The following is a 25,481-nucleotide window of genomic DNA, read 5'->3' as shown; positions in this document are numbered from 1 at the left end:
TGGGGCTGATGGATGGCTTCATTTGCATTGGGTGATGCATTCTGGTAGTCCCTTCCAGCTGTTGTAAAGCTTCCCAGCTATATTCATTTCAGAAGCTGTGAAATTTTGTCAGAAAGGTTGTCAAAGAAGCATGGTGAGGCTTTCCTGGGTAGAATAGCTGGGTATTTCCTTGGAGGAGTTGTATGTTGCTGTTTCCTCAGCTCTGGACACTTGCATGGTGCTCTGGCAGCTGCTCACTCCTTTTGCCACTCAGTGTGAGACAGCAGGTCATGATGCACAGAGCAGATGATGACTCAAAATGAGAATGAGCTTGGTGGGAGCTAGGCCTGAGCACTACACAGTGCTGCGTAACCGCTCAGAAAATCCAGGATGTCTCAAATTGAGCATTGAAAATTAATGGATGCTGAATCTTATTTCTCAGCGTACTTCTGAATTAGTATCTCGTGAGTAATGCAGCATAAAAATGATATCCTTGAAAGTGTTATTTTTGTTTGGTTTGAGAAAAAGTATCACGCTATGGCAGCTCTTGAAGATTAGCTGCTTTTATTACAGCTAAGTGACTGGAAGTTTGCTCTAATCTTAAATTAATAGAAACAAGCGTGAAAGATTTCTTCTGTTTTTCTTTCAAGAAATCACACTGTCACCAGTACTTCTAAGTGCTGGGTATGGGTGATGATGCACGATCCTGGATGGAATGTTGTCACTGTGCTGCTTCACCTTGAACGCCAAGTCCTTCCTTCTTAATCTAATAAATTTATTAAGTAATAAAACATTAGAATTAATTATTCTGCTTTTAGTTTGTTATTTTAATTTATTATTTTGTCATGCAGAGTTCAGTTTCCTCTCTAAGTGTAGCATGCCATGTTACTGTTTTTACTGAAAACCCTAATTCATTTTGTTGTTTCACCAGGTCCATTTATTCTCATTAAGCAAATTTTAGCAAGCCTTGCCTGGTTGAAGTAGGGGTGTTGCTGTAGACTGATAATAATTTGAAACTGTGATCCTGCTGAAGGCCTTCTGTTTCCTCACTTCCTTCTGCCCACCCCGTACAAGTCACTTGCATGCCCTCCCGCCTGTCTTTCTGAGCTGCTATGAGAGCCCTGATACCACAGGCATCTATCATATGTTCCCTTTCCACTTGTTATCCCCTTCCTTGACTCTGCAGCTCAGGGAATACTGAACTATTTGTACCAAAACTGCAAAGTGATGTTTTGCAGAGCCTTAAAGTTTATCTGTGGACGTGCTCTCAAGTGCCTCTCGGTATCACAGTTTGACCGCTCACTCTGCAGTGTAACATGTAGTAACTTACTCTGCTATCTTCTGTTTCCTGACACTATTTTTGCCCTTCTTGGCTAGTTGCCTTCCCATTTCCAAACAACTTTCTTGAAGTTAGGCAGATCATTCAAGGTAAAAGGCTGGCGCCCCTGCAGAAATGAGAGTGAAACCTCAAAGGTGCTGGCAAGGTGACTTAAAATAAAACTAACAAACAGAAACAATGAGTCTCATGGCTGTTCTGAGAGCTCCTTAAAACCAGCCTTGTGATTTAGTCTTCTAGCGAATGTGAGGAAATGAAATGGTGTGTACTGGAGAATCCAAAATGTGAGGAGGTTCAAAACGTGCTTAACTGCAAGCAGTAATTGCTGAAATGAAAGCTGCTTAGTGTACCTCGTTGAAAAATGATTATGCTTCTTGTCCTCTGAAAAGAAAGGATTGTAATTTAAGGCTGCTTTTATACCAGCAGGGTTTTCTCCTGAGTTGTTTCAAGGTACAGTTGGAAGAAGGAAGTAATTTGTGAAATGTTGAAATACAGTTCCCTGTCAAAGCCAACCAAAGAATAGAATTACTCAAAATAAATAGTTGCTCTTATTTTGAAAGTGTGTCAAAGTGTAGGAGCTTTATTTATGCGTAGTTGCTATTGGCTGCACAAAACCCTCACTTCTGTGGCTAATGATAGATAGGAGTACTAATAATATAATTCATGCCTTGTCATATTTTGCTGCTTAATCATCTTGTTTGGCACTCCCCCGGCCGTGTTCTGCGTGGACGTAATTCAGGAATGAAAGCTCACTTGGGCACTAGCATTACCGTACGGCAGTCACACAGGCTGGGATTATGCAGATAATGAAAGGACTCCGACTAGCCCATGTTTACCTCCTAAACCTTGGGTGAAGTTGGGGACAGTAAACAGGCAACGTGCTGGGAGCAGCCTCCTTGGCAGGATGATGGCCATCTCCTTGCGTCACGATTGCTTTCAGGAGCTGGGGTGGGTAAGCAGAAACTGAGAGCTCTGGCAGGCACAGAAACATGTGTCAGCAGTGTTGCTTGAAATTTCTGCCACTCACAAGTTCTCCCTGTGCCTTTGGGGATGTTGTCTGTCTTTTACATGCTCTTGCTGCTTTCCAAAGTTGTATCTCAAGGATGCTGCTAGCGTTTGGTCAGAAAATATTTGAAAGTAGTTTTATGTTTTCCTTAATTTTGTGTTAACAGCCACAGGTTTAAGACCTAAAAGCATTTTCCTGGGCTAACAGTGAGCGCTGAATTCCAAGCCATTTGCATGCTGTTGCTGTTTTTATCTGAATGTTCCTTTCTTTTCTAGTAGAAAGCAAATTCTTGTCGTGATGCTGAAGATGGACGTGGTTGAAGGGCTCTGTAACAGGAAGAGCAGTGAGAAGATAAAAGGAAATATCTTAAAACTAATGGGAAATAAGCTTTATTAACTCAAAACCGCTGTTCCTTCTCTTGGTTTGTGAATAGCACTTCATCCTTAAGCAGTGTAGGCTCTTCTGAGATAGCTGTGACTTCTCATGGAGTAGTTTCCATGCTCTTGTCAATGCATGAATAACAAATAATAGAGTGGGTGGGGAGGAAGTTGATTCTAATGTGGCTTAAAGCATGCATGCTTCGACCTCAGTGATTGGCTGTTTGAAAAGAGTGATTTGCTGTGCTGTTTGTTTGAGCCTTGGGTTGTTTGGTGTTAATCACCATCCAGTTATGAATATAATTCTGTAGTTAGGCCAGTGAATGAGACTGTAGGTTAGTGCTGGGCTTGAGTTAGAAGGGGAGGGTTGGGGTTGCTCTTCGCAGTGATACAGTAATGGCACGGGGCAGTGTTCCACCTCTGGATGTGATGAAGGTAAGATTCTTACGTTGAAGAGAACTGAAAAGCTAAGAAATTGGTTACAGTTTTCTTGTATACTTAAAAATGGATTTCCTGGCATAATGTTTGCTATGACTTTTCGCTGTGCACTGTCACACATAATCAAAGGGCACGTTCTTCTTACCACTCTTTTTTGGTATTGTTTATGGCATGGGTTCTCCTAAATCTTTAAGTAGGAAGCCTATGTGGTTTGCTGATAGCTCGTGATGTTTTTCTTTCTTGGCCTTTTATTGGCAGTTATCATTTTAAATATCCGTGTGGCGAAGCAGTGGTGACAGAGGATACTGCTGAATAGGGTCCAGAATTTGAAAGTTAGGCATGTGAAAGGAAGGTGTGTGTCAGTATCTGTTATCTGTTAACATAAGGCGAGGGGCGATCTCTGTGTTCAAGGATGTGAAGAGGGACTGCATTTGTACTGCAATTTTTACCAAACTTTTTTTGCTGAAGTTAAGAGTACTTTTTGAAATTGGCACTGAATGGACCAGGGCTCAGGTTGATTCTCCTCCAGTTGGAGACAGGGAGTTATGTGCAGAGCTGACTTGTAAAGACAAGGTAGGATTCCAGTTTTCCAAGCTTTTATGTGAAATTTGGAAATGCAGCAGCTTTCTTACCAGTCACATGTCCTTAAATATTTCCAGAGAGAATCAACACTGTGTGTGTGTTCAGTGTAAGAAAGGACATCAGCATCGATGATTATGCACAATAAAATACCCTCAGTGTGAGTAGCTTGCTTTTACAATTCCTGTCCTGCAAGAGGTTTGTAGCCCTCCTGTAGCCTGCATGTCCTACCACTTGGGCATTCAGAGAACATTAGGAGTTTAAATTATTGTAATTCAGACACTTATTCCAGTCATCTGTTTTTGTGTGTTTGTTTTTATTGTTTGTTAGTTTGCTTGTAATCATACTCAGATAGCTGGAAAATTCTTCTTCCTACAGATTTTGGTGATTTTTGCTGCATATGTTAAGGGGAAAAAATATCTGTACATTTGTTTTGAGACTCCAGAGGAAGTCAGGTAGCATAACATGAGCTGCAGCTGTTATCTTAGACCTACCCAAAAGTAAAGGGTTAATGGCAGTTTATCAGGTAGTCACAAGAAGAGGTGGGCTGATCACTGGAAGGGGAAAACCAGGCAGAAGTTGTTGCTCACTCAGAACCAGGAAGCAAAGAGGAACTGGAAAGACCTGTTGTATAAAGGCCCTGGGTTATATCTGGTGCAAGTGGAGGTATTAGAGCTGCCTAATGCCGGAAGCTGAGCGCAGAGGGTGAGGAGCTCTGCTTGAGCTCATCTGTTCTGTGTGCGAGAGCAGGAGAGCGCTGCTGCGGGCACGCTGCTTCCATCCCTGACCTCCTTCTCCAAACTGCTCTGCTTCTCTAGCTCCTTCCTAATGCTGAGAGGAATAAAAAAGGAATAAAATGAACAAGTATTACATAGCATGCCGTTAAACGGTGGTAGCGAGGATGTTGAGAAATGATGATAAAATGTTATACCTGAACAGGTGGATCACATAGTTTTTGCAATAATCTGATTTTGTTTACACCTACTTCAGTCAAAAGTACTGATGAATCAACTTGCATCCACCTGGAAGCTAGTATAATTCTCAAGTTCACTGGCTTTTTTTTCAGGTGATCTGAGATATTGAAGGGAGGGCCGTGGGTAAATACTTGAACTGTGAGTGCCCTAAGGTGGTGCTGGTGCCTCAAGGGAGGATTATCTCATGGTGGGAAGACTGGGGCCCAAAGGAGAAGAACCTGCTGTTTTTCTCCTCATTACTCACGAAGCTGTTTTTCATGTCTTCTGCCTTGGTGTATCTTTATCTCACTGTAGAAACCTGTGTGTCCTGCCATTCTCCAGGTAGGGCGGTGTGCAGGAAGAGACAATAAACAGGGACTTCTTTGCGGCTCATCCAAGTGAGGACAAACAGCTCCAGAGAGCTGATGCATCTCTGGAGGGCAGGTCCTGCTGAGTGCAGGAAGTGACCCTGAAAGGACAGAAAAGCCTCATGGGCACAGAGGACAGGCAGCAGGTGTGCTGGGTGGATGCATACCATGTGAAGGCAGGGGTACCCTCTCCAGGGCACAGGCTGCTTGGGTACCCCGAACCTCCAGGTTAATGGTGGCAGAATGCAGGGGAAGGACTGCAGTGTGCTGCATGTGTTAGTTCTTTTTGGCCACGTCAAATTTACAAGCACATCCCTTACACCTTTGTTTCAAGTAGAAGGAAGCTCCTTTCTCACAGATGTATCAAAACAAACGTTCATAGAAACATGCAGTTTCTCATTTGGAAAACAAATGATTTCAGGTTCTCTTGGGTCCACATGGAAAAAGTACTCCGCTGTTTTACCGGATGCTGTGTCCTCCAAAACATCCCATTTTTTAAATGGCTTTTTCTTAATGATTCACAGCTGAAGGCCCTTCCCAGTACTCTTGGCAGCCTGTGCAGTCTTTATGGGGTGGAACAGGATCTTTCTTTCGTCCTCAGTAAGAGTATTAATCCTGCCCGTATTTCTTGAATCCAGGATTACTAATCTTTTGAAAAGCTCTGCTTTTAGTTTTTACAGATCACGTTCAGGACATCTGATGGTTGTAGTTGTGTTATCAAATATGTTCTGTGTTTGTCTGTGTTATCTGCAGAGTTTCTAGAGGAGATTCATTACAGCAGTATTAAATTATTGCGATCCTCATTAGTAAAAACGATTCAAGTTCTCTTAATAAAATGCTAATTTTCTCATTTACGTTCTCTATTTCTGAAGTAATAATTTTAAATACTCAGCATTTGAATTTTCCTTTTTAGTGGAATAAGTGTCATAATGACTGTAAAGTAATTGAGAATGAATTTGGAGCATTTAGCTATTTACTTTTCCCACTGTTTTCCTAGTAAAAGCTGCCTAACTAGTCTGTCTGATGATCTTTTTTTCCTCTTTGAGCCATCCTGGTTGATAACTGTTGAGAAGCAGATTTTCTGGGAGGAGATTCCAGTGTATTTTAAGTTAAGTTTTCCATAGCAGTATAACTGAGAAGCAGTCAGGACCCCCTGAGTATTCTGAAGTGTGCTGGGTAGCTGGGAAGACAGCTGCATGAAACAACACCTGTTTCAGAATTTATTGTTTGAATGTGTGTATTTTCATCATTTAAAAATCCTCTTTAAAAATCTTTAAAACTCTTTAAAAATCCATCTTTGCATAGGTTTTCTGTCATTTCTTCTGGGGAGAGCTTTGGATGTTTATATATTTGTCTAGGTGATACGTAGTAAGAAAAAGAGACTGCTGAATAAGCAGAAAGCAGTGATAAATGCTGCAGCCATCACCTGTTTTGTGTTGTGCTTTCTTACTGGAGTCAGAGCTTTAAAGACATAACATTCTCATGCAAGAGTGTCATTACTTTGAAAAGTGTGTGAGAAAAGTTGCTATAGCATCTTACAGCCTGAAGTCTGTTTAATTGGTATTAAACTCTGGGCTTCCTCTTGCATGGGAAAAAATTTACTGGAAGTTTCCTCATTTGAATACGTTAAGTATGAAGCATACACGTTCCTCAGTGCAGCAGCTGAGAAAGAGTTACTCAGCTAGGTTACTTCTCCAGTTGTGACTAAGGGGCCAATTAGCAGCGTCCGGAATGAGACAGCAGCACCTAAGTAAAAATAGATGGCATTTGGAGAAGCTGGGGGCTGTTTGGAGATCTTCAGCTGCAGACTGACACAAGTGAGACAAAGAGGCAAGCTTCAGGAACGAGTATTACAGATATGAGCGTGGAAGAACTCCATCAGCAGGCAGAGGTAAGGCAGGGAGTAGAACAGGATCAGATCCCCAAACTGAAGGGCCTCTGCCATGGGAGGAATGTCTGAGCTGGGTTCTTCACTCCCCTCTGATAGGAGGGATAATGCTAGCATTGATATTAACGTGAAGCAGTAACATCCTCTAAATGACTAGAACCAGCAGAGTGGGTGTAAAGCTTGCTAGATTTTTAGGCCCTTTATTAAGAATTGATAATTCAGTGCTCTTTCAGAGGAAGGAGTAATACATATGAAAGTGCTTCTTCAGTAGGTTACTTGAGAGTGGTTAGTTGCTACACTGAGACCAAATAGAGTCAAGTGCCAAGTGTGTGGTGGTGAGCCTAATGGCATGAGATTATATTTTGCTTTCCAGCTTTTACAGTTATAACTTTGTCCTATGACTGTAGCAGGTTCAGTGTTCTTTCTGTGTCATTCCTGCAGGATGCTGAAGCTTCTGTTAGCATACTTTACATCCCTGTTGTTCTTTACTGACCTGTGCTGACTTAGCTACTGGCTTGGGACACAGCCAACTGCATGTGCTTGGAGATAGTCTGAGAGTAATGTACAGAATGTAGAATGCTGTCTGCCTTATTAGATAATCTTCGGTCCAATTGAATTTTTTAAAATACTTGTTTTTATTATAAATGGTGTGCTCTCCTTGTCATTTAATGTGTTAGTGAATTTGATATTTCACGACCAATAAAAAGGCAAGAAAAGATGTGTAACTTCTAGCTCAAAAGTACTTCATAAAAAATAGGCAAAGAATGTGTGTGAGTTGAGAGTTCTGGATAGTAATGAACCTGCTACTACAAAAATGTATGGGCAGGCTAGAGAACGTAGTCACTGTGTATTCATGTAGTCAGAAAAAATGCATGTTTGCTGTACTACACGTGCTTTCTTGATTGGTATTTTTTACTTGCTGTAAAAATGTATTTCAAAAATGTTAGTAATTCATCAATGATGTATTGATAGATACAAAAGTGGATAACTTCACTTAGAAAGTGGTACTTTTAGATTTCCCTGGATATGTATTAACTGGCAAAATGCACGTTTTTCCTGTTGAGCTTTTCTCCATTATGTTTTAATAGAAAATGTAACTGATGAGATGCTTTTCCTTTACTTGATTAGTAAGCAGTGAACTCTCTGCCGACTAGAGCAAAGGGGTTATGGCAGTTCTGGTGAACTGATGTAACACTGACACTGGCATCCTGTCCAAACTGAAGACAAAGGGAGATTCAGTTTGCAATCACAGTACGTCTGAGGAAAAATACTGTTGATAAGCTAATTCCCTGTTTATCATTTTCATTGTGGGAGGATCTAAACTAATGAGTAGTTTGAGAAGATTTAGAGAGAGGGTAGCAGATGACAATGGAGAGCAATGTTTGGTAACCACAGAGGAGAGATTTTAATTAGGTATATTTAATGCCTAAACAGTTATTCCTTGTTAGTATTTGTAGTGGTCTAAACTGAAAAAGGTCTTCAAAGTGACTTCTGATGTTCAACAGAGTGATTCCCCTAGCTGTATTAGTTACATGACATACCTTTGTCCGTGTAGGTTTCGCTTTGCTTGAGCTTGTTTATGTATCTTAATAACTTAATACAAAACAAAGTATTTGATCCACTGTGGATATTTTTATGGTTAATATGCTGTTGTAGACTGATGGGCATAATGCAGAGGTGCTGAATAATGTCAAGGTCCCAGTGAAATAATTGTGCAGTAGCAGATAACATTTCTGAGGGATGGAAAATACCATGACTGATACACATGCATGCAAGTAAATATCTTCTGCCCAAAGAAAAAAGTCTTTTTTTATCTAGCATTTTCAGAAGTGGGCAGAGGTAGAGATGATATGGAGAAAACTTCCACGAACGTGATGGTAATGCACAGCTCTGATAAGGGTTCTTCTTTAGACAATTGCAGATATTCAGAAATGAGGTATTTGCTTTCTAGAACTTTGTGATAGGGAGATGACGTGTACTCCTTTTGGTATTCAAGGAACAAAAATGCTATGATTTGAAAGACAGAAAAGTGTCCTGATGTTCTTTTCAAATTTCAGAGTTTTAGCAAAAATACACCGTTCTGGTGTAACTGAACTCTAAACTCAGAATGGGAATGGTGATTACCTGTAAATGAATCTCTCATATGTGGTAAGATTATGTTTTTGAAGAGATGGCTGGTATTACACACAAATATGTAATGATGATTCCAGTGATGTGAAGTATCCAGCACAATGTGGTCTCACTTTGTAGGTTATTGATAATATAATTTACTTGTCAATCATTCTCCCTCTATTATTTAATTGTTCCAGATCTGGAATAATGTGAAGAGGGTGCTGTAGAAAGTTGAGTATGGGGATATATTTCACCGAATTGTAGAAACTTAGTATGGCCTGGGTTGGAAAGGACCCTGAAGATCATCTAGTTTCAACCCCACTGCCGTGGGCAGGGTCACCAACCACTAGAGCAGGCTGCCCAGAGCCACATCCACCTTGCCTTGAGTGCCTCCAGGGATGGGGCATCCACTGCCTCCCTGGGCAACCTGTTCCAGTGCATCACCACCGTCTGAGTGAGAAACTTCCTCCTCAAATTTCTGTACTTGGGACAACCCAACAGGAATTACAGTAGCAAAATAAAATAAAGCACATTTATTTCTTTATTTTGTTACTGAGACTGATCTACTAGAATAGGCAATATGAGTAGGGGCATTCCCTTAACTCAGCATCTTGACTGATTTGAGTTACTGTCATAAGATACTCAGTAACAAGGTCTGGACCTTACAGGTGTCCGTGTCTGAAGAGTAGCTGGTTTAGTCTAAACACTGGAAGGCCTCATGGAAGGAAAACATCTTGAAAAGGAATGATGTGGTAACCTCCTTTCTTGACAAGCAGACCATGTGGATTGCTTGTATATGAAAAGTCTTCAGGTAGCGTTTTTGAGTAATGCTTTCTGGTGTCATGGTTGGCAAAGAGATCAGGACGTGCCTTCAGGTTTTCCTGTGCTTTGCTGCAGCTCAGACAGAATGTAATGAGGCTGTTTTCAGTACTAAGGAAGTGCAGATGAGCAGTGAGCTCTGTGGCTGGCCTTACATCAGGGATGTGCTGTCACAGGCACATATCCCCCTACAGCTTTCCTGTGCTTTTAGTGTAGTGTTGGATACAGCTGGTGGTGTTGGTTCTGATCGCAGAGGACTTAAAACTTAAAGCCTGTAGAGGCTAAAGCTGGTGTTGAAAAGACAAAAATGAATGCTGAAGGCCTAACGTGATGATTTTGCTCTTCTGCTGTGCTGGAGCTTCAGCAAGAAATAGGGAACCTGTGTAGGAGGTTGGGCTTCAGGAGGGTCCTTTTGGATTCTAGAATGAGTTCTCAGCTTGTTTCAGCATCTTCCATCGTGACTTTGAAGGCTGCTTATTGAATCTGATCACTTTCTTACACAAATGTCCACAAACACATGTGTGTAGTTCCATAAAATTCTTCTTCCATTACACACACTGCTCCCTCTACGGAGAGAATGAGAATGCAAACACATGATGGGCAGTGTGTGATGGCACAGCACATTACTGGAAAATACTGTGAGACTTTTGCTAAATTAGTGCTAAATAGAATATACTTTTGGCTAAATTGATACTGCCAAATGAGAAGAGGATGGAAATGTTGTTTTCAGGGTACAACTGAACTCTTCTGAAAGAGTAAGTATATATTTGTATGTATGTATATTAATTAAAACTTAATAAATGTGAACAATTTAAAATAGAAGCTTGGGTTCTTTCACAGTTGGTTGAATGTTGAGGATAGCTCCCACTTAATTACTTTTTTCACTGGAGAATGAAGTACTGTGACTTCAGGTATGATTTATTGGCTCAGTATCCAGCAGTCCATTTGGAGGGAAGTTATTTTTTGAGTTTCCTCTGCTCTTGGTTCAATGTTTTGTTTGTTTTTAAAGCATTGAGATGTTTCTGAACAAATTTTATTTAGAAACTCTATGACTGGAGCCAAGTGAGTATTGCATGTTTTTATTTGAGTCCAGAGCAGTTTCAGAGCAATTAAGAAGCCAGGTATAACTTTGGCACTCTTAAAAGACACGTAAAATGGAATAGCATGTTCATCTATGTAGCTTTATCGTGACTGCAATATGTACTTAACGTACCAAATGAATTCCCATGCAAATTCCAGGTTGTCTTGCAACCACAGTTAGAACGGAAGTGAGGATTGTTGTGACTTGTTATATTCAGTATATTACAAAGCAAAAGCTTCTCGTGTCATGTAGAAAAAAAAAATTGTGATCTGATAAGAATCTTATCAAAAGAAGATAATAATCCTCTTAAGGATTCTTCTGTCTTAGGTCAGCAGCAGGCAGTCGTGGTTTTTTTTTTTTTGCACAGGTGTTCCTAAATAGCCTTGAACTTATATAAACAGTTTTTTAAAGTTTTCCTTTTTCTATTTTTTTTTTTTTTACTGTCTAAGGATCCCAGAGATCTCGAGCCGTTGGTTACAAAATTCTAGTCATGCTGTTTTCTGATGTTTACCATTGATGAAAGTTGCAAAACAAAACCCCTAGAAAGATGCAGCTGCAGCACTGACCATCACTTTCCCTAAAATCAGCAGTGCTAGGTGAGAGCAAGGCAGTAACAGCATGGCAAAATGGGGACCATTAGCCAAGGCTTGGGCCTGCGTTGCCCTTTGGAGTATCAGTGCTCTGCTAAAAACTCCAGGAAGGGGTGGAGGATGTCAGTGGTCCTAAGGAAGAGTTGGGCAGTTGAAAGTAAACACCTGGAAACAGCCTGAAGGACTCTTCACTGATTTTGAAGGAAAAGAATACAGCAGGAGCAGGCTGACACAGTGGAGCGTGCGGTTACTGTTGTGTAGCTTTGCACTGCCACTGTAATTTGAGAAATCACTTTGAAAATGAGTTTTGTGTTTGTGTACACTCTGCTCCTGTCTCAGCTATTTGTTATACCATTGAGGGTAGAGGAGCTGAGTAATTAGACAGCATTTTGTTGCTAAGTTCAGCTTATTTTGTACTTGCTGTACCTGTGGCTTCTGCTGTTTAAACATTGAGTTTAAACTCCATGTATTTGAACAGAGGTGTGCTGCTCTGCTTAGTTCAAACTGCAGCTCTCTGAGTGGCAGCTGGAGGAGCACACCTGGCGAATTAACAGACTGGTGCCTAAAATGCATGTAGGTAGATGTACAAAAAATGTAGGTAGACATGCACTAATTTTTACATAAATGTAGAAAGTAGAAATCAAAGAGCGTATGGTTTTTATTTGTTTTTAAGAATATTTTAAAACCCATCCCATCTTTTTCTTTTTTCATTTCCTTTGCAGAAGAATGTGAAGTGAAGCAGCAATGTCTGCCTTACGTAGTTGTGGAGATCAAGGCAGGTGTGTGGCCAACCTGTCCTGACAGTTTAGTACCTCAGTTTGATACTGTCGCATGGCAGGACAGCCGTGGAGAGATCCTCACTCTGCTAATAGTTAGCAGACCCAGCAACTTTAACTCCTTAAATGAAGGTTAGCTTCTGCTTTGAAAGTGCAGTTCAGTAATAATTTGCTTAACACAACTAGCATGAACTTTCTGAGCCAGTGTCAAAGAAACTTGAGTCAGCTCAGGAAAATTGGCCTCAGTAATTCTTGGTGTTTCAGCAAAATTTTTTGTCTTATTTAGGGATTTTATGACACATATTCAATATAGGAAATGGAAAGGACGTGTGTTTTTGCCAGCCCTTTTCACCTGCATTAAAAATAAATAAATAAAATCGTTGGTTTTGAAATCCCATTAAAAATGGGGAGAGACGGAAAGCAGTCCACAGAACCCACGCTCAGCTTGGTGCTTAAAAACAAGCACTCGTTTCATGTCGAGGTGAACTTAATGCAAATAGTGTAATGAGATTATTAAAGATGTCACACAGTATCAGCAACCTGGAGGTATGTAGTTGCTTAATCACATCCAGCCCCTAACCACTAATTCATTCATTGTGTTTTGCTTAAACACTCAGAGCTCCTGCTTTCCTTTTGAAATATTCCTCTCCATTAGTTGCATTACCTGTTCCCTGCACAACCTCTTCTCTCTGTCTTTTCCAAGGCTTTAGCTCATATGCTTCCTCATTTCTTTTCTCTCTTGGCCTTTCAGTTCTTTGTTCTTGCTCTCCTGCCTTTGGCTTCTCTCTCCCTCTCTTTCTCTTCATTTACTGTTCTTCTATCTCTTTAGAAATTTCTTTTGTAGACTTCTAGCATCATTTTTTTTTCTCTAGAATTTGTGTCACTTGAATCCTTTTCTGTACGTTCTCAGCTATCTTCTTTGACCAGGATTGGTTTTGGCTCAAATGTAGTTGTGGGCATACTCTGACTGTCTTGGATTACTCTGCTAGTCCAAACTTCCCATTCATTGCTGAACTAATGAGAAGGTGTTGAAATATGTTGTCAGCTTACTTAAGGAAGAAGGCATTGCGACTTGATTATGAAGAGATGTGTTTCCTGCTGCATGGTGATTACTAGTAACAGTGTGAGAGCTATTACATGCTGAATATCTTTTGAGTCACTATTTCTGTGGGACCTAGAACAGCAATTGGTGTACCTGAATATCCTGATAAGGTTGTTTTCCATTAGGTGCTCATGTGTTCTGAATTCTGTCCACCAAATATTTCCTCGATTACATATAATTATCTGAAGTGTTGCATATAACTCTGCTTCACAATGGTTTCATCATGTTAATTTAGTGATGCATAGGTGAACCTGAACTTGCAATACCTAGAGCACTTTGTAAGCACTCTGCTCGCTTTTGAGTGGCACATCATCATGCTCGTGTACATCAATGCCATCCTTTTGCTGCACATATATGGTAGTATTTGACTCCGCTTTGTCAGAAGCTTTGACAACTGAGCTTATAGTGGTGGTCTGATTCTGAGTTGAAGGATATCCACAGCACAACCACTGCTGGCGTAGTGAGTGGTGGGAGGAACACGTGCTGATCACTTGCTGACAGAGCTTAGCTTAACGGCATCATTTTGACTAGTCCTACCATAGCTGTGGACTGCTTTCAGACTGCTTGTCCCAGTAAATGATGAGTGCTGAAACCTCAGAGGGATGGTCAGAGACCATCAGCAAGTAACAGAAAGATTCACAGTATCCAAACTTTGTGAAAACCTGAGGAGATTCCCACCTAGTGAGAACTTGTTCACTTTGATCAGGGAGAACATTATGGTCAGGGGAATAAATCTCAATTTTGCTATTGATGATAAGAGGCAGCAATTATAAAGCAATGTGATGGGGTGTATTCCGTGTTACACTTCTGGTTGTGTGTTCTGCCTGTGCTGGAAGCAGTATGTTAGTGTTGTGCTTTTCTCCTGTGTCTTCACTCGTGAAAGTTGCCTTGAGCTTGTTGCACTGCATTTATTGCAGCGTGCATGATGTTGGTACTGGTTAGACTTTCTGTATTTGGAGCACAGTACCCAGTTGCTGTGTGATTATTAAGTATAGAGAACAGACTGGGGAAACAGCTTTATAAAAAAAAACCCTATTATAAATGAATTATTACTGACTTCACAAAGCATTCATAATATTGACAGCCAGTCATGAAAATTAAATGAATGTAATCAGCAGAGTGATTACTTTTCTTAAGAAGAGTGTGTAAGAAGGAAAACATTTGTACTACTTGGCATCTTTAAGACCAGGATTCCACTGTGAAAGATGGTGTACAGAAATGTGGTCACTGTATGCCAGGTGTGTGTATGACAGGGCCTTTTGTTAGCTAGGGGTTTGGGCTTGATTTTGCTGGACCTGCTCTTGAAACGATCTCTTCAGAGGAGATCAGAGGGCTTCTAAGTTCAGCTTTGCAAGTTTTCTTTGAACGAAAATGAGAAAGTGTACTCGTTGTAGAACAGAAACTTCATGGTGACCGAAGCTATAATTTACCACCAGTAATCCACTGGGAGTGAGAGTTATTCTCTGGAGATGTTCAGGACCCACCTGGACGTCTACCTGTGCAACCTGGTCTAGGGAGCTGCTTTGGCAGGGGGTTGGACTAGATGATCTCTAGAGGTCCCTTCCAACCCTACAATTCTGTGATTCAGCATGAAAATGAAGTTCTAGGAAAGAGGTGTGTTTTCTTTCCCCTGAAAATGAGGTCAGTTCTTGCAGACATCAGACAAATTTATCTGCCGTTGAATTTTGTTTTTAATAAATGCATGCTCTCCTGTGCACTGAATGTAAATCATACGTACCACTCAGTAGTGTAATTTTGATCTTATTTTATATGTAAAAGTACTGTAGATCTTTACACCGATTTATTACTAAAGTTGCTCAACTTTCCATTTCATTTAAAATTGGTTACAGGGTAATGTTGAAGTTTGCTAAATTTCAGTATGAGTGCTGCTTGCCAGCGCAAGAGTAAATTGTTGCAAAATGCATTGAAACCTCTCTATGTCTGTCTGCTGAGAACTAAGAAGGAGGTTTGCTGTTTTATATCAGCTAGCTGTGAACATCAGTAATGAACTGCACGACTCAGGTTGTTGTATTAAGGAGCTGAGCTCTGCTGTGGGGCTGAACAGCTCCCATACCAGAGGACCAGTGGGTGTGAGGGTGGTAGTGATCTTAGGTACATCTGTCAGAGAGGCATTAAGAGATTAGGGAAAACACCAAAAAACTCTTCTAAAACAGAAAGAGCCCAAACCAACTGATGATGTAGGCAAAGAGGTAGGCTTGCAAACTGGTGTTACTGATTTCTGCTCAGAGATTTCCTGCTTCCAAGTAGAAAAACCTAGGCACTGGATGTTACCTATTACCGAAGCATGATATTTCTCGCAGTTGTATTTTGCACTGTGAATGCCAGTTTGTTCCATAAAGAAAAGTAGCCATGACCAGAACAAGTTTGGGGTTTTTCTTTTGTTTTGACGAGCTTGCCCATACACTTTGTGTGGTTGCTGACACAGTAAGGCTGGCATGGTATTTGTGTAGCATTCTACAAGAGCTTTTCTTGAGATGAACTTAATTTTGTTTTTCCTTTCTTTCCCACACCTCCAGATACTTAGCAGAAAAAAAAGTAACCTTTAGTTAGATGTTTTATTGCTTTAATATATATATTTAAATTTAATGCTGACACTGTATTAAAATTAATGTAGATCTGAGTCATTGGAGTCTGGTTATAACTGACGCTGGATTGAAAACCATAATGGATTCTGGTTTGTTTTCAGCCTGTATTTGCCATTGACTGGAATATCCTTGTCAGCTGGAGTAACTGCATGCAATGCAAACAAAAACCCATTATGTTTATGTAACATCATAGATTTTATTGATACCATTTACATGTTGTAAAGTTATGTACTGGATTTGTGTGAAGAAGAGGGCAAGTTAGAATGGAATAAGTGCAGTTGGTTACTGCTCAAGAGCATTTTCTCTTTTTTTTTTTTCTTCTGGTTTGTGTTTACTGTTTGTCTCTGGGAAGAATTTGCTGATCAATTAATTGATTGCTAGTAACAGTGAATTCTGAAGCCCATTTTCGTCTTTTGTATCATTGGAGAACAGTAACGCATTTGATCACAAATGCTTAGCTTCCTCAAGCCCCTCGTCTCCTCACAGACTTCAGACTGGCTCCTGCCTTGGGAAGGATGCTGGCAAAAGTGGTCTCTTTTGTTATGACCAAGGGTTGATGCCTTTCTCTGGTTCTATAACATAGATTTCAGTGCAGTCTGCTGTGAGGCATTGTTTGAGCATGTGTGGCACCTGGTCAGTGCAATGACTTCAGAGCGGCCTGGTTTTGTTACCTTAAGACTTCTTGAAGTCTCCAAATGGATTTATTCTCCTGCACTGCTCTTCCTGTTGAAGGTTCTGCAGGACCGTATTTCTTTCATCTTCTGTTCCACAGATGAGTAAAACCTGTGGTTCATCCCACAGTCCCATATGGTATGAGATATGAAGTGTGGTATTAAACTATACCACGTTTTCCCATTTAATTTGCTTTGGATGCAACTTTTGCAGAGTTTACCCAGATCTTAGAAATAGGAGATTGGTGCATACGACCTGGTTTGTCCATTAAACTTTGTCAGGATCTTGGTTGATTTGTGGGGTAGGGTTTAATAGTTGTTTAATCCTGCCACAGTGACACTGCTGTCCGTGTAACAAGGTCAGTAAACACACTGTGCTTTTTGATATCAGATCATAAAGTGTGTAGCATATTTGTATCACCATCCAAATTTATTCTTTTTTCTTTTCAGTGATTAAGCAAGGTGAGGAGTTGATGTGAAGTGCTGCGGCCTTGTAATGCTCAGTAGATCTTCTGATTTGATGCTAGTACTGTTGAGCATGTGTTTTTAATTTAAACAAATTCATTAAAGCTACTCCTTAAAACTGCTGTAAAACTGTTTACAGAATCTGGTGTTTACCAAGTATTCCTTGGCATGGTGTACTCAATCGTGTATTAAGGATAAGAATTTCCATCTAAGGTTAGCTTATATACTGGAATGTCCAAGATTTAAGAAATAAATATCAGTTCTCTACTATTTAATTTTTTCTAGTTGAAATTAGCAAAGTTTTCCATTTGCATATTGGATTATTGCTGAGAAGGCCATTTCCTAACAGACCCATTTGTGCCTAATAAATAAAAAAAAGAAAAAAAGGAAGTGTTCTCTCATTTGAAGGCATCTTTCAGAATAAAAATAGGTATTTCATTCATGCAGCTCTTCTGCTGTTCTTAGCCTCATGTACGTGGACACTGGATAAACTAGGCTTTCTGTGCACTCTTTTGACACACTTGTTAAACTTAACAAGCCACTAAGAAGTTGATATAGGAAAAAATAATACAATCTACTTTCTTTTTGGGGCAAGTACATGTGACTACTTTGTGTGATAATTCATATTATGTGTTTGTAGTGGAGCAGCGTATCCTCACTGTTTCAGTAAAATTGCAGTTGATTTTGCTATGTTGATGTGAAGGTAATGATTGAATTCTGAAATTTTCTGTATATTCACATGCATATTCATACCTATACATATAGACTTACAAGTGACCCAGTGTTTTTGGAAGTATAAAATGACTCCAGCTTGATCAATGTGACAGTTCTTTCATCATCTTTTGGTGTGCAAGTTAACAATGGCACATGTCAGATGCAATGAAAGTAGTGGTGTACTATAAAATTAAGCCTTGAATGCTTTTGCATTTGTATTTTCCACTTAAGCCTGTACTTCTTTTGTGAACCTTCTTCTCTTAATAGCAGATAACTTACTACAACAAATCGTTCAGTAACAGTAATAACAGTGCTCCTATAAGGGGTCCATTTGGTAATCTGAGCTCTGTTTTATGACAACTGTTTGAATGCTGCTTTTCTTTGGAATTGATCTTCAAAAATAAGTCCCGTTTTGTGTAAAAAGATGCCAGACTCACAAAGATTTCCTTTCTTGTTTCACAGACGTTCCATCTTCAGAGCAGCCTGAACTGTTCCTAAAGAAACTTCAACAGTGCTGTGTCATTTTTGACTTCATGGACACGCTTTCAGACCTTAAAATGAAAGAATACAAGCGCTCCACTCTTAATGAACTGGTCGACTACATTACAATAAGCAGAGGCTGTTTGACAGAGCAGACTTACCCTGAAGTAGTTAGAATGGTGAGTTTCTTCTTTCTCGTGGTCTCTTTAAATCCACTTGCAATTCCAGTTGTACATTGTGGGCGAAATTGAACCCTGGAGTAGGTGGATTAAATGAGGCCTTTGGTTTTTATTTTCTACTTGACATCACTTGGGGATAGTTCTCCAAAGACAAAGTTATTAATTTTTATATGTGCTTAATTAAAATCAAGAAGATGATGACTATTATAGAGTCAGAAACGTATGAAAGTTTCCTAATCAAAAGACCCAGCAGACATAATATCAGAGTCCATCTCTTTCCCCCATACCCTTCCCTCCCCAGTATAAATAATGGATTAATTTCTACAAGTTTTTTTCTTTCTTTGAACTTTATCCAAGCATTTGAATTGGTACTGAAGCTCTGAGATAATTACTCGTGCACACTTCAACCTATTTTTAAAGAAGAAATGGTAAAAATGCTGTATGGAAACAGTGTGAAAATTCTGTGATTATATTATGTGGAGTCATGGTAGTTGTTGTTTGTAAGCAAGATTACTCAACAGTTGAAGCCATACCTTACATATGCATATAAATTGTCCAGTAGTAGTATTTTCAATCTAAAAATGGTAACAATATCAGATGCTATACGGTGAAGAACATCCTTTGTAATTGGCAAAATCAGTCAGCACGTTTAAACGTATTCTGTTCTACCATATGGAACTCTTTCAGCCTGCTATCAAAATGAAAAGACAATTAGTTAAGGGTGAATTTGGTGATGCTGAAACATGAATAGATTTTAATTAGCATTATGTGTGCTCCTTACTGCTTTCCTGGAGCACAGTTATGTGCTGTATCGCTTGTTTGTAATACTTAAAAGTAGCTGAAAATTATGACAGACTCATTATGCACTTAATAGTGAATTAAAAAAAGCAAAAACAGAATTAAGATGTATGGAAAAATCTTTGTGTGGCTCTGTAGTCTGAATGCATTTTCAGAGAGTCTGTAGTAACATGATCAGATTCTCCCCCTTTTCCCTTGCCCTCCCTTTTCTCCTCCTCTACTGGAAAATTTTTCTCAATGAGCCGCTTGTCACTCTGCTGTGTTATGTGTTCAGCATGTGGTCTAATGCAAATACTAGTCTGAATTACTAGTTCTCTGCTGAGTTCTTCTGCTTATACTGAATTTGCAGCATCTAAATGGTTTGCAGACGTTATTTTATTCTTCCTTGTACCCCTTGAAATGAATGGATGTTATCAGACGATTTGTATAGACAGGACACTGATGCCCAGATAGCTTCATTAAATTTGGGTACTTCTGTTCACAGATGACACCTTCAATCTCACTTTCTATGTCAGTTTAGTATTTGTTTTAGTGTTTCTGTTACTGAGGTTTTATTTTCTCATTCACTTTGTGTACATTTTTTTTTACTGTAGCAACAAGTTAGAGGTGTTTGATCTGTAACTGCTCACAAAGTTCAGTTTTGAATAATAAATCATAACCTATGAAGCAATCTGTACGTGAGCTGTAACGAGGCGCAGAACCCTTTTGCTTGCACTTTGTACAATCCCTGCAGTCATTTATGTTGATTCACTAAACTGTTCTTATCTTAAGGAAATGATGCATTGCCCAAATAGTTTGAGAAGCACGGTTTTAAATAATTTACTTCAGTATAGTCAGTAAATATGATACAGAGCAGTCCCTGGAAGTGAAGATAAAGTGTAAATTTTTCCAGTAGATTTCACAGATGTTTTTGCTAATGGAGCTCCAGGAATTTCATCCCGTCTCATTTTTGATGGAAAGCTATTTTCTTTTCTCTAGTATTCCTTTCATTTTGTTGTGCTTTCTCATCTTTCTTTTTTCTGCCTTGTATTTGGGGTCTAATGCTGAACTTAAGCTACATTTTAACCTGAACAATGGGAATTTTAAGAAGGGAGAAGGGGAAAGACTGCATGTGTTCTCAAATCCCCTATCTGTCCAGTCAGTGGCTCAAGCCGAGATTCTTACAAATAAAAAAGGTTATTTTTTTAAAAAACTAAATAATTTCTGGAGGAAATTAGAATCATAGAATATGCTGAGCTGGAAGCGACCCACAAGGATCGAGTCCAGCTCCTGAGTCCACACAGAGCTACCCAAACCCAGTGTCTGAGTGCAGTGTCCCAGTGCTCCCTGAGCTCGGGCACTCAAGGCTGTGCCCGCTGCCCTGTGCAGCCTGTTCCATGCCCACCGCCCTGTGGGGCAGAGCCTGTCCCTAACCCACACCTGACCCTCCCCTGATCCAACTCCTTGCTATTTCTTCAGGCCCTTGGTGAGCAGGGGAGCATTAGTCTGTATTAGGGGCAGCAAGTCACTTGGTGCTGTGGCATGACGTTTGGTGTGACTTACTCTTTGTGATAAATGCATGTTCTTGTTTCAAGCATGAAGTGTTTTTATCTGCTGTACCGAGACAGACTAAACTGTACACAGTTGACTTCATGAGCTCGCTGTGCAACTGCCACTATTATCTGTTCCTGAGAATTTTCATTGAGGTCTCCAACTGTGTTCGCAAATGCCCTGTCAAGTTGACAAGCTCTGACCTGTCACGATAGTGAAGAAAAGAGCAGTTCTGTGTCCTTTCCAAATTGACTGCCTGCCACAGCTGTCATGGAAGTGTTTTGACTGAAAGGTCGACAGCTTAAAACACAGCAGAATAGAGCACAAATGTTCTTTTTCCCTTTGGAAGATCTATTCCCTGTTGTGCTCCGTACTCAGATTCTAGGTAGTGACATATGAATGCAGGGAGTAACATTTCCTGCTTGGCTTTTTGGGCTACTGAAATTTGGAGGTGAGAAGTGTTCTAAATGTAGGGGATAAAACAAGAAGCTGATTTGCAAGTTGTACTAACATTTAAGAGAAGCAAAAAAAAGTGCAGTAGTCTGAAGCTGATTTTTAAAGTTACTGATTTTTATGAACAAGGATTAATGACTCAACTGCCTTCTTACTGTAATTAACTAAAGTGCCTGAAGAATTGATATCAATGTGGCAGTCTTTTCTTAAAGGTTGATTAACTACGTGTATATTAGTGGTCTCTATTCTGTGACCGAATAAGTTCAAGTTTACAGATAGTAGGATAGAAGAAATTGCCTATCAAATCAAGCAAAAACTTCAAGATTTTTAATTACATTTAACATGCAACAGTGTGATGATAAAAGGATTTCTTAAATGATCATTTGGGATAGCCAGTATAAGAGTAGTTGGGCATTTTTAAAGCTAGTCATCCTAAATTCATTCATTAAAACATTAAGTCCTAATTGTACTATTGCATGATTTCACATTGAGGTATATACAGAATCACGAGATAAAACATTTATGTATTTGGTAGTCTTTGTTTCTTTCTTTCTTTAAACCACTTACTTTTGCTCCATACATTCAGAAGTGCTGAATTTGTTATTTTGAAAAAAAGTACGGTTTACTAATGGCCACCAAAGCAAGTTTAGAGTGGCCTTGTCACTGTCATCAATATCACTTAATGGAAAGTGTGGTTAGGATCTGTGTTAATGGTACCAGCTGGACAGGTGCATTCATATGAATGCTACTCAGTGCACTTCCCCTGTGGTTTTGATGCCCTGTGCAGAAGGGTACATGACATTCTTCAGAATTAGGCTAGTCTCTGGAAAAAAGATCCTTGCCAGTTAAAACACACTCAGCTGAGAAGGGAAGTGCCAGTAATGCGACTTTATGAGCCAATAATTGGGCTCTTAATCTAAAATTTGTGCCCGTCTGAGCAAAATGTGGAGACTTAAACTAATGCAGCTGATTTTGCTGGTAGGACAGGCAATGGTAGTTGAATGAAAAACGTGCTTATTGTCTACATGGTATCCTGCAGGGTGTTGTGTGGTGCAGTTTTTTGTGTTTTCTGGGGATTAAGACTTAGATTGACGATACTCATTAGTTTCACTTGAAAAATGAAATGAACAGGGAATTTGACAAGCTCTTAAGCTGAGAAACCTGGATAAGTCTTCTTGTGGATGAGCAACACTTAAACTCTCCTACTTGCTTCTCCAGCAACTGTAAACTCAACCCCAAACATTTACTGTAATGTTTATATAACATCCATGGATGCTTGCCAGCCCATAAGAGGTGCATAATGAAACTTTTTTGAGATGTACCTTGTATAATGGAATATCATTTTGGTCTTCTTTCTTTTTTGTGCAGAGATGACTCTAATTTCTTATACTCTACGTTTTTTTTTTAAATGCAAAACTACCTATATTCACTCTTAGCTTCTTGATCCAGCAAAACCTCTTTTTGTTCCTGTTGGTTTAGATACTAGATTTAAAAACGTAATGCTGAATGTCATTTTGAGTTTAAGAGAAATAAATATAAACAATTACTCTTCTGGGGATTGATAAATAATGCCTCTTGTCTAAAATGAGTTTTATATAACATCAGGAACAGTGTAAAATAGTAGGAGTTGATCTTTACTTCAACTTGAATCAGGCATTGTTAAAAAGATCGATTTGAATGCATCCCAAATACTGAAAGAAAGATGCAGTGTTCTTTGACTTCCCCAGAATGAACTTGGAGTGAGAAATGGCACATGGATGCAACTGTGGTGGAACAAACATGCTATTGAAATTAACAGAAATAGAAAAAAATCGTTTCATATTGTAAGATCTCTGCTCTCTAGTGTGAGATATATCAATACTACTTAATATTCTTTATACACCTTGTTTGTACAAAACCCACAATACTTAGTAAAGGAAGAGGCTTCGATGTTCTGTGCTCCTTTAACAGTTGGAGGCAGCTTCTCTTGCAGCAGTTGTCCCTAATAATTTTTCTCGACAGTATGTAATTACATTTAGCTTTATCCATTATTCCTCCTGTTGGTTCCATAGGCCTCTCATTCGTCAGATGTTGTCTGCATAATAGTACAGTGACTCAGTCTAAAGCAAAAAAAAAAAAATAAACTGTTTTGAGAAGTGCTTGTGTCAACTGCAGCTTTTTTTTGTTTGTTTTGTTTTGTTTTAAGAGGAATATACGCTCTCACCCCCACATTTTGGCTCTGTCATCTTCCTAGCACTGCATCTGCAGATCAGCCCAGCATGAATCTTCTGGGAGATTGTTTTCTTAGATTTTGAATATCTTGTTTTGCTCTTCAGATAGGAGTCTGAGACAGTAAGAGTTTTGTAATGCTGTCTAGAGTTCAAGCATATTGGCAGGCTTTTGCTTCATCAGATGCCTGCTGAAGAGATGAGGGGCTCTTTCTGCTTTAATTTGTCAAAAATAATTGAATTATTGCTGTCATATTATGATGGTATAGAGTCAGGTGACTGTGCATGACACAAAAGCCTGTTTCACTGGATCATCTCAGAATGTATTTACAAGGAGATAGCAATGAATGAGGTTGTTGCTAGCAGGGTATCCCATGTGGTTTGCATCTAGTGTGGCATTTCAGAGCTCTGATTTCCAGCAGGGAGGAGGTGTGCCTGCAAGCGTTCCCCAGGGCCATGACTGTGCTAGCACTGGCAGCTGGGATCCTGAGGGTGCTTTTGAAGTGCATCTCCCATTTGTTCGCAGTGTACTTTGATGCTTGTCATAGAGAAGCTTGAGAGTTTGTGAATTTGATTCATTTGGGGTCAGATGTGTATTCCAGAGGTGTGCCTATTGCTCTCGACTTCTTATTGGGCATCAGTACAGGAGATGGCTAGGAAGTAAGCACTCTTTCCAAACATATGTAGTGTATGTATTCACCTCCTGTGCAGCAGGTATTTTGTATTTAGGTATATCAGCCTACTCCAATTGCACTTCCTATTGGTTCACATAGACGTAGCCTAGGGATCTCAATTACACTCCTTGCACATCTATATGGGTGGAAGCTGCCACTACCGAAGTGGGTGATGGTAAGCGACCAAGATTTAGTGCTAGATTTCAGCAGGTTATTGGTAGAATTTTTAGAAGAGAAGATGAGTAAGACTGCTCTCCACGCCTTTTCCATATGGTCTGGATTGATGACTGCATTTGCAATCCATTATAGTTCATTTTTACATTGCCCAGTCAAAAGTAATGCTGCTGGTCAAAAAGAAGACGTATAGTATTCAACTCAGAATGACTGGCAAGTGGTGATGCAGAAGGGGCTTAACAATTGTGGGTGAGTATCTTGACTGTGTTAATAGAAGTTTCTGATACACTGCAGTATTCAAAAACGGGGAATAATAGGGAAGTGGTCTGGCTTTTTATGCACATGTAGCACATTTGCTGTACATATTTGAAGGTGTTAAGAAAATAAAGATGGGAGCTTAAAGGAAGGTGGGAAAAACAATCACAGGATGCAGAACAAACCAACATCTGCCTGGGCTCAGTAGCTTTGTGTTTCCATTTAGCAGCAAAGACTTTGAGAGGTGTCATATATTTATATGTATGAATGTACACTCATAGATGCATACTGCATATGCAGATATATTTAGAGGGAGAGACTGAGGTGATCTGATGGTTTAACAAGATCCAATGGGAACCAGGCTATTTCAGCCTTAGAACCAGAAACAGCACTACCCTGGTCAGTTCAGTAGCAGAACTCAGCGTTGTGAGTGCTGGGAGAGTGGTTAATAATGTTTTAAGACTGGATTTTTCTTTCTGTAAGGTACACCTGAAACTTCTGGAAACAGTTTAGTGGCATAAATAGAAAGACTACAGATGAGTGACTGGAAACCCATGAACAATTACAAAAAAGAAAACAACCACATATGCAGATATATTTCAGAAGGATAAGCATCACTGTACTATGAGCCATTGGTGACTCCTAGTTAAAATAGCTTCATATATGGCCTGATTGCATTTTGTTGTTAGCACGCATTGTTTGTACGTGGAACTTATTTAAACATGGTGTGTGCATAGATAGCCAATTTCAATTTCTTATATGCGTTGCGTTTAGATGGATGCTACCACATACTGGTAATAGAAGCACAGGTAAAGCACTTCACTGGTACTGTTTTTGTATAATTAGTGTATTACACTTCCTTGCATGTATG

General features: G+C 39.7%; 1 protein-coding gene across 5 annotated transcripts in view; it reads left to right on the top strand.

The window, feature by feature from the left end:
• PPP2R5E (protein phosphatase 2 regulatory subunit B'epsilon) overlaps positions 1–25,481 on the top strand; it is a 67,669-nt gene that overhangs the window by 19,695 nt on the left and 22,493 nt on the right. For 3 of the 5 annotated variants that reach the window (XM_065748932.1, XM_065748916.1, XM_065748924.1), the window contains exon 3: positions 18,323–18,519. In XM_065748932.1, coding sequence (XP_065605004.1) covers positions 18,323–18,519 — 197 coding nt within the window. Of the gene's footprint in view, positions 1–2,154; positions 2,264–3,064; positions 3,134–18,322; positions 18,520–25,481 lie in introns of those variants that run through there. The other 2 variants (XM_065748947.1, XM_065748940.1) reach the window with 2 other exon arrangements.

The sequence above is a fragment of the Cyrtonyx montezumae genome, unplaced genomic scaffold (assembly GCF_038088225.1).
Source record: "Cyrtonyx montezumae isolate F1298 unplaced genomic scaffold, pur_monq_1.0 scaffold_10, whole genome shotgun sequence".
Lineage (NCBI taxonomy): Eukaryota > Metazoa > Chordata > Aves > Galliformes > Odontophoridae > Cyrtonyx > Cyrtonyx montezumae.
This window is presented reverse-complemented; position numbering and strand designations above follow the sequence as displayed.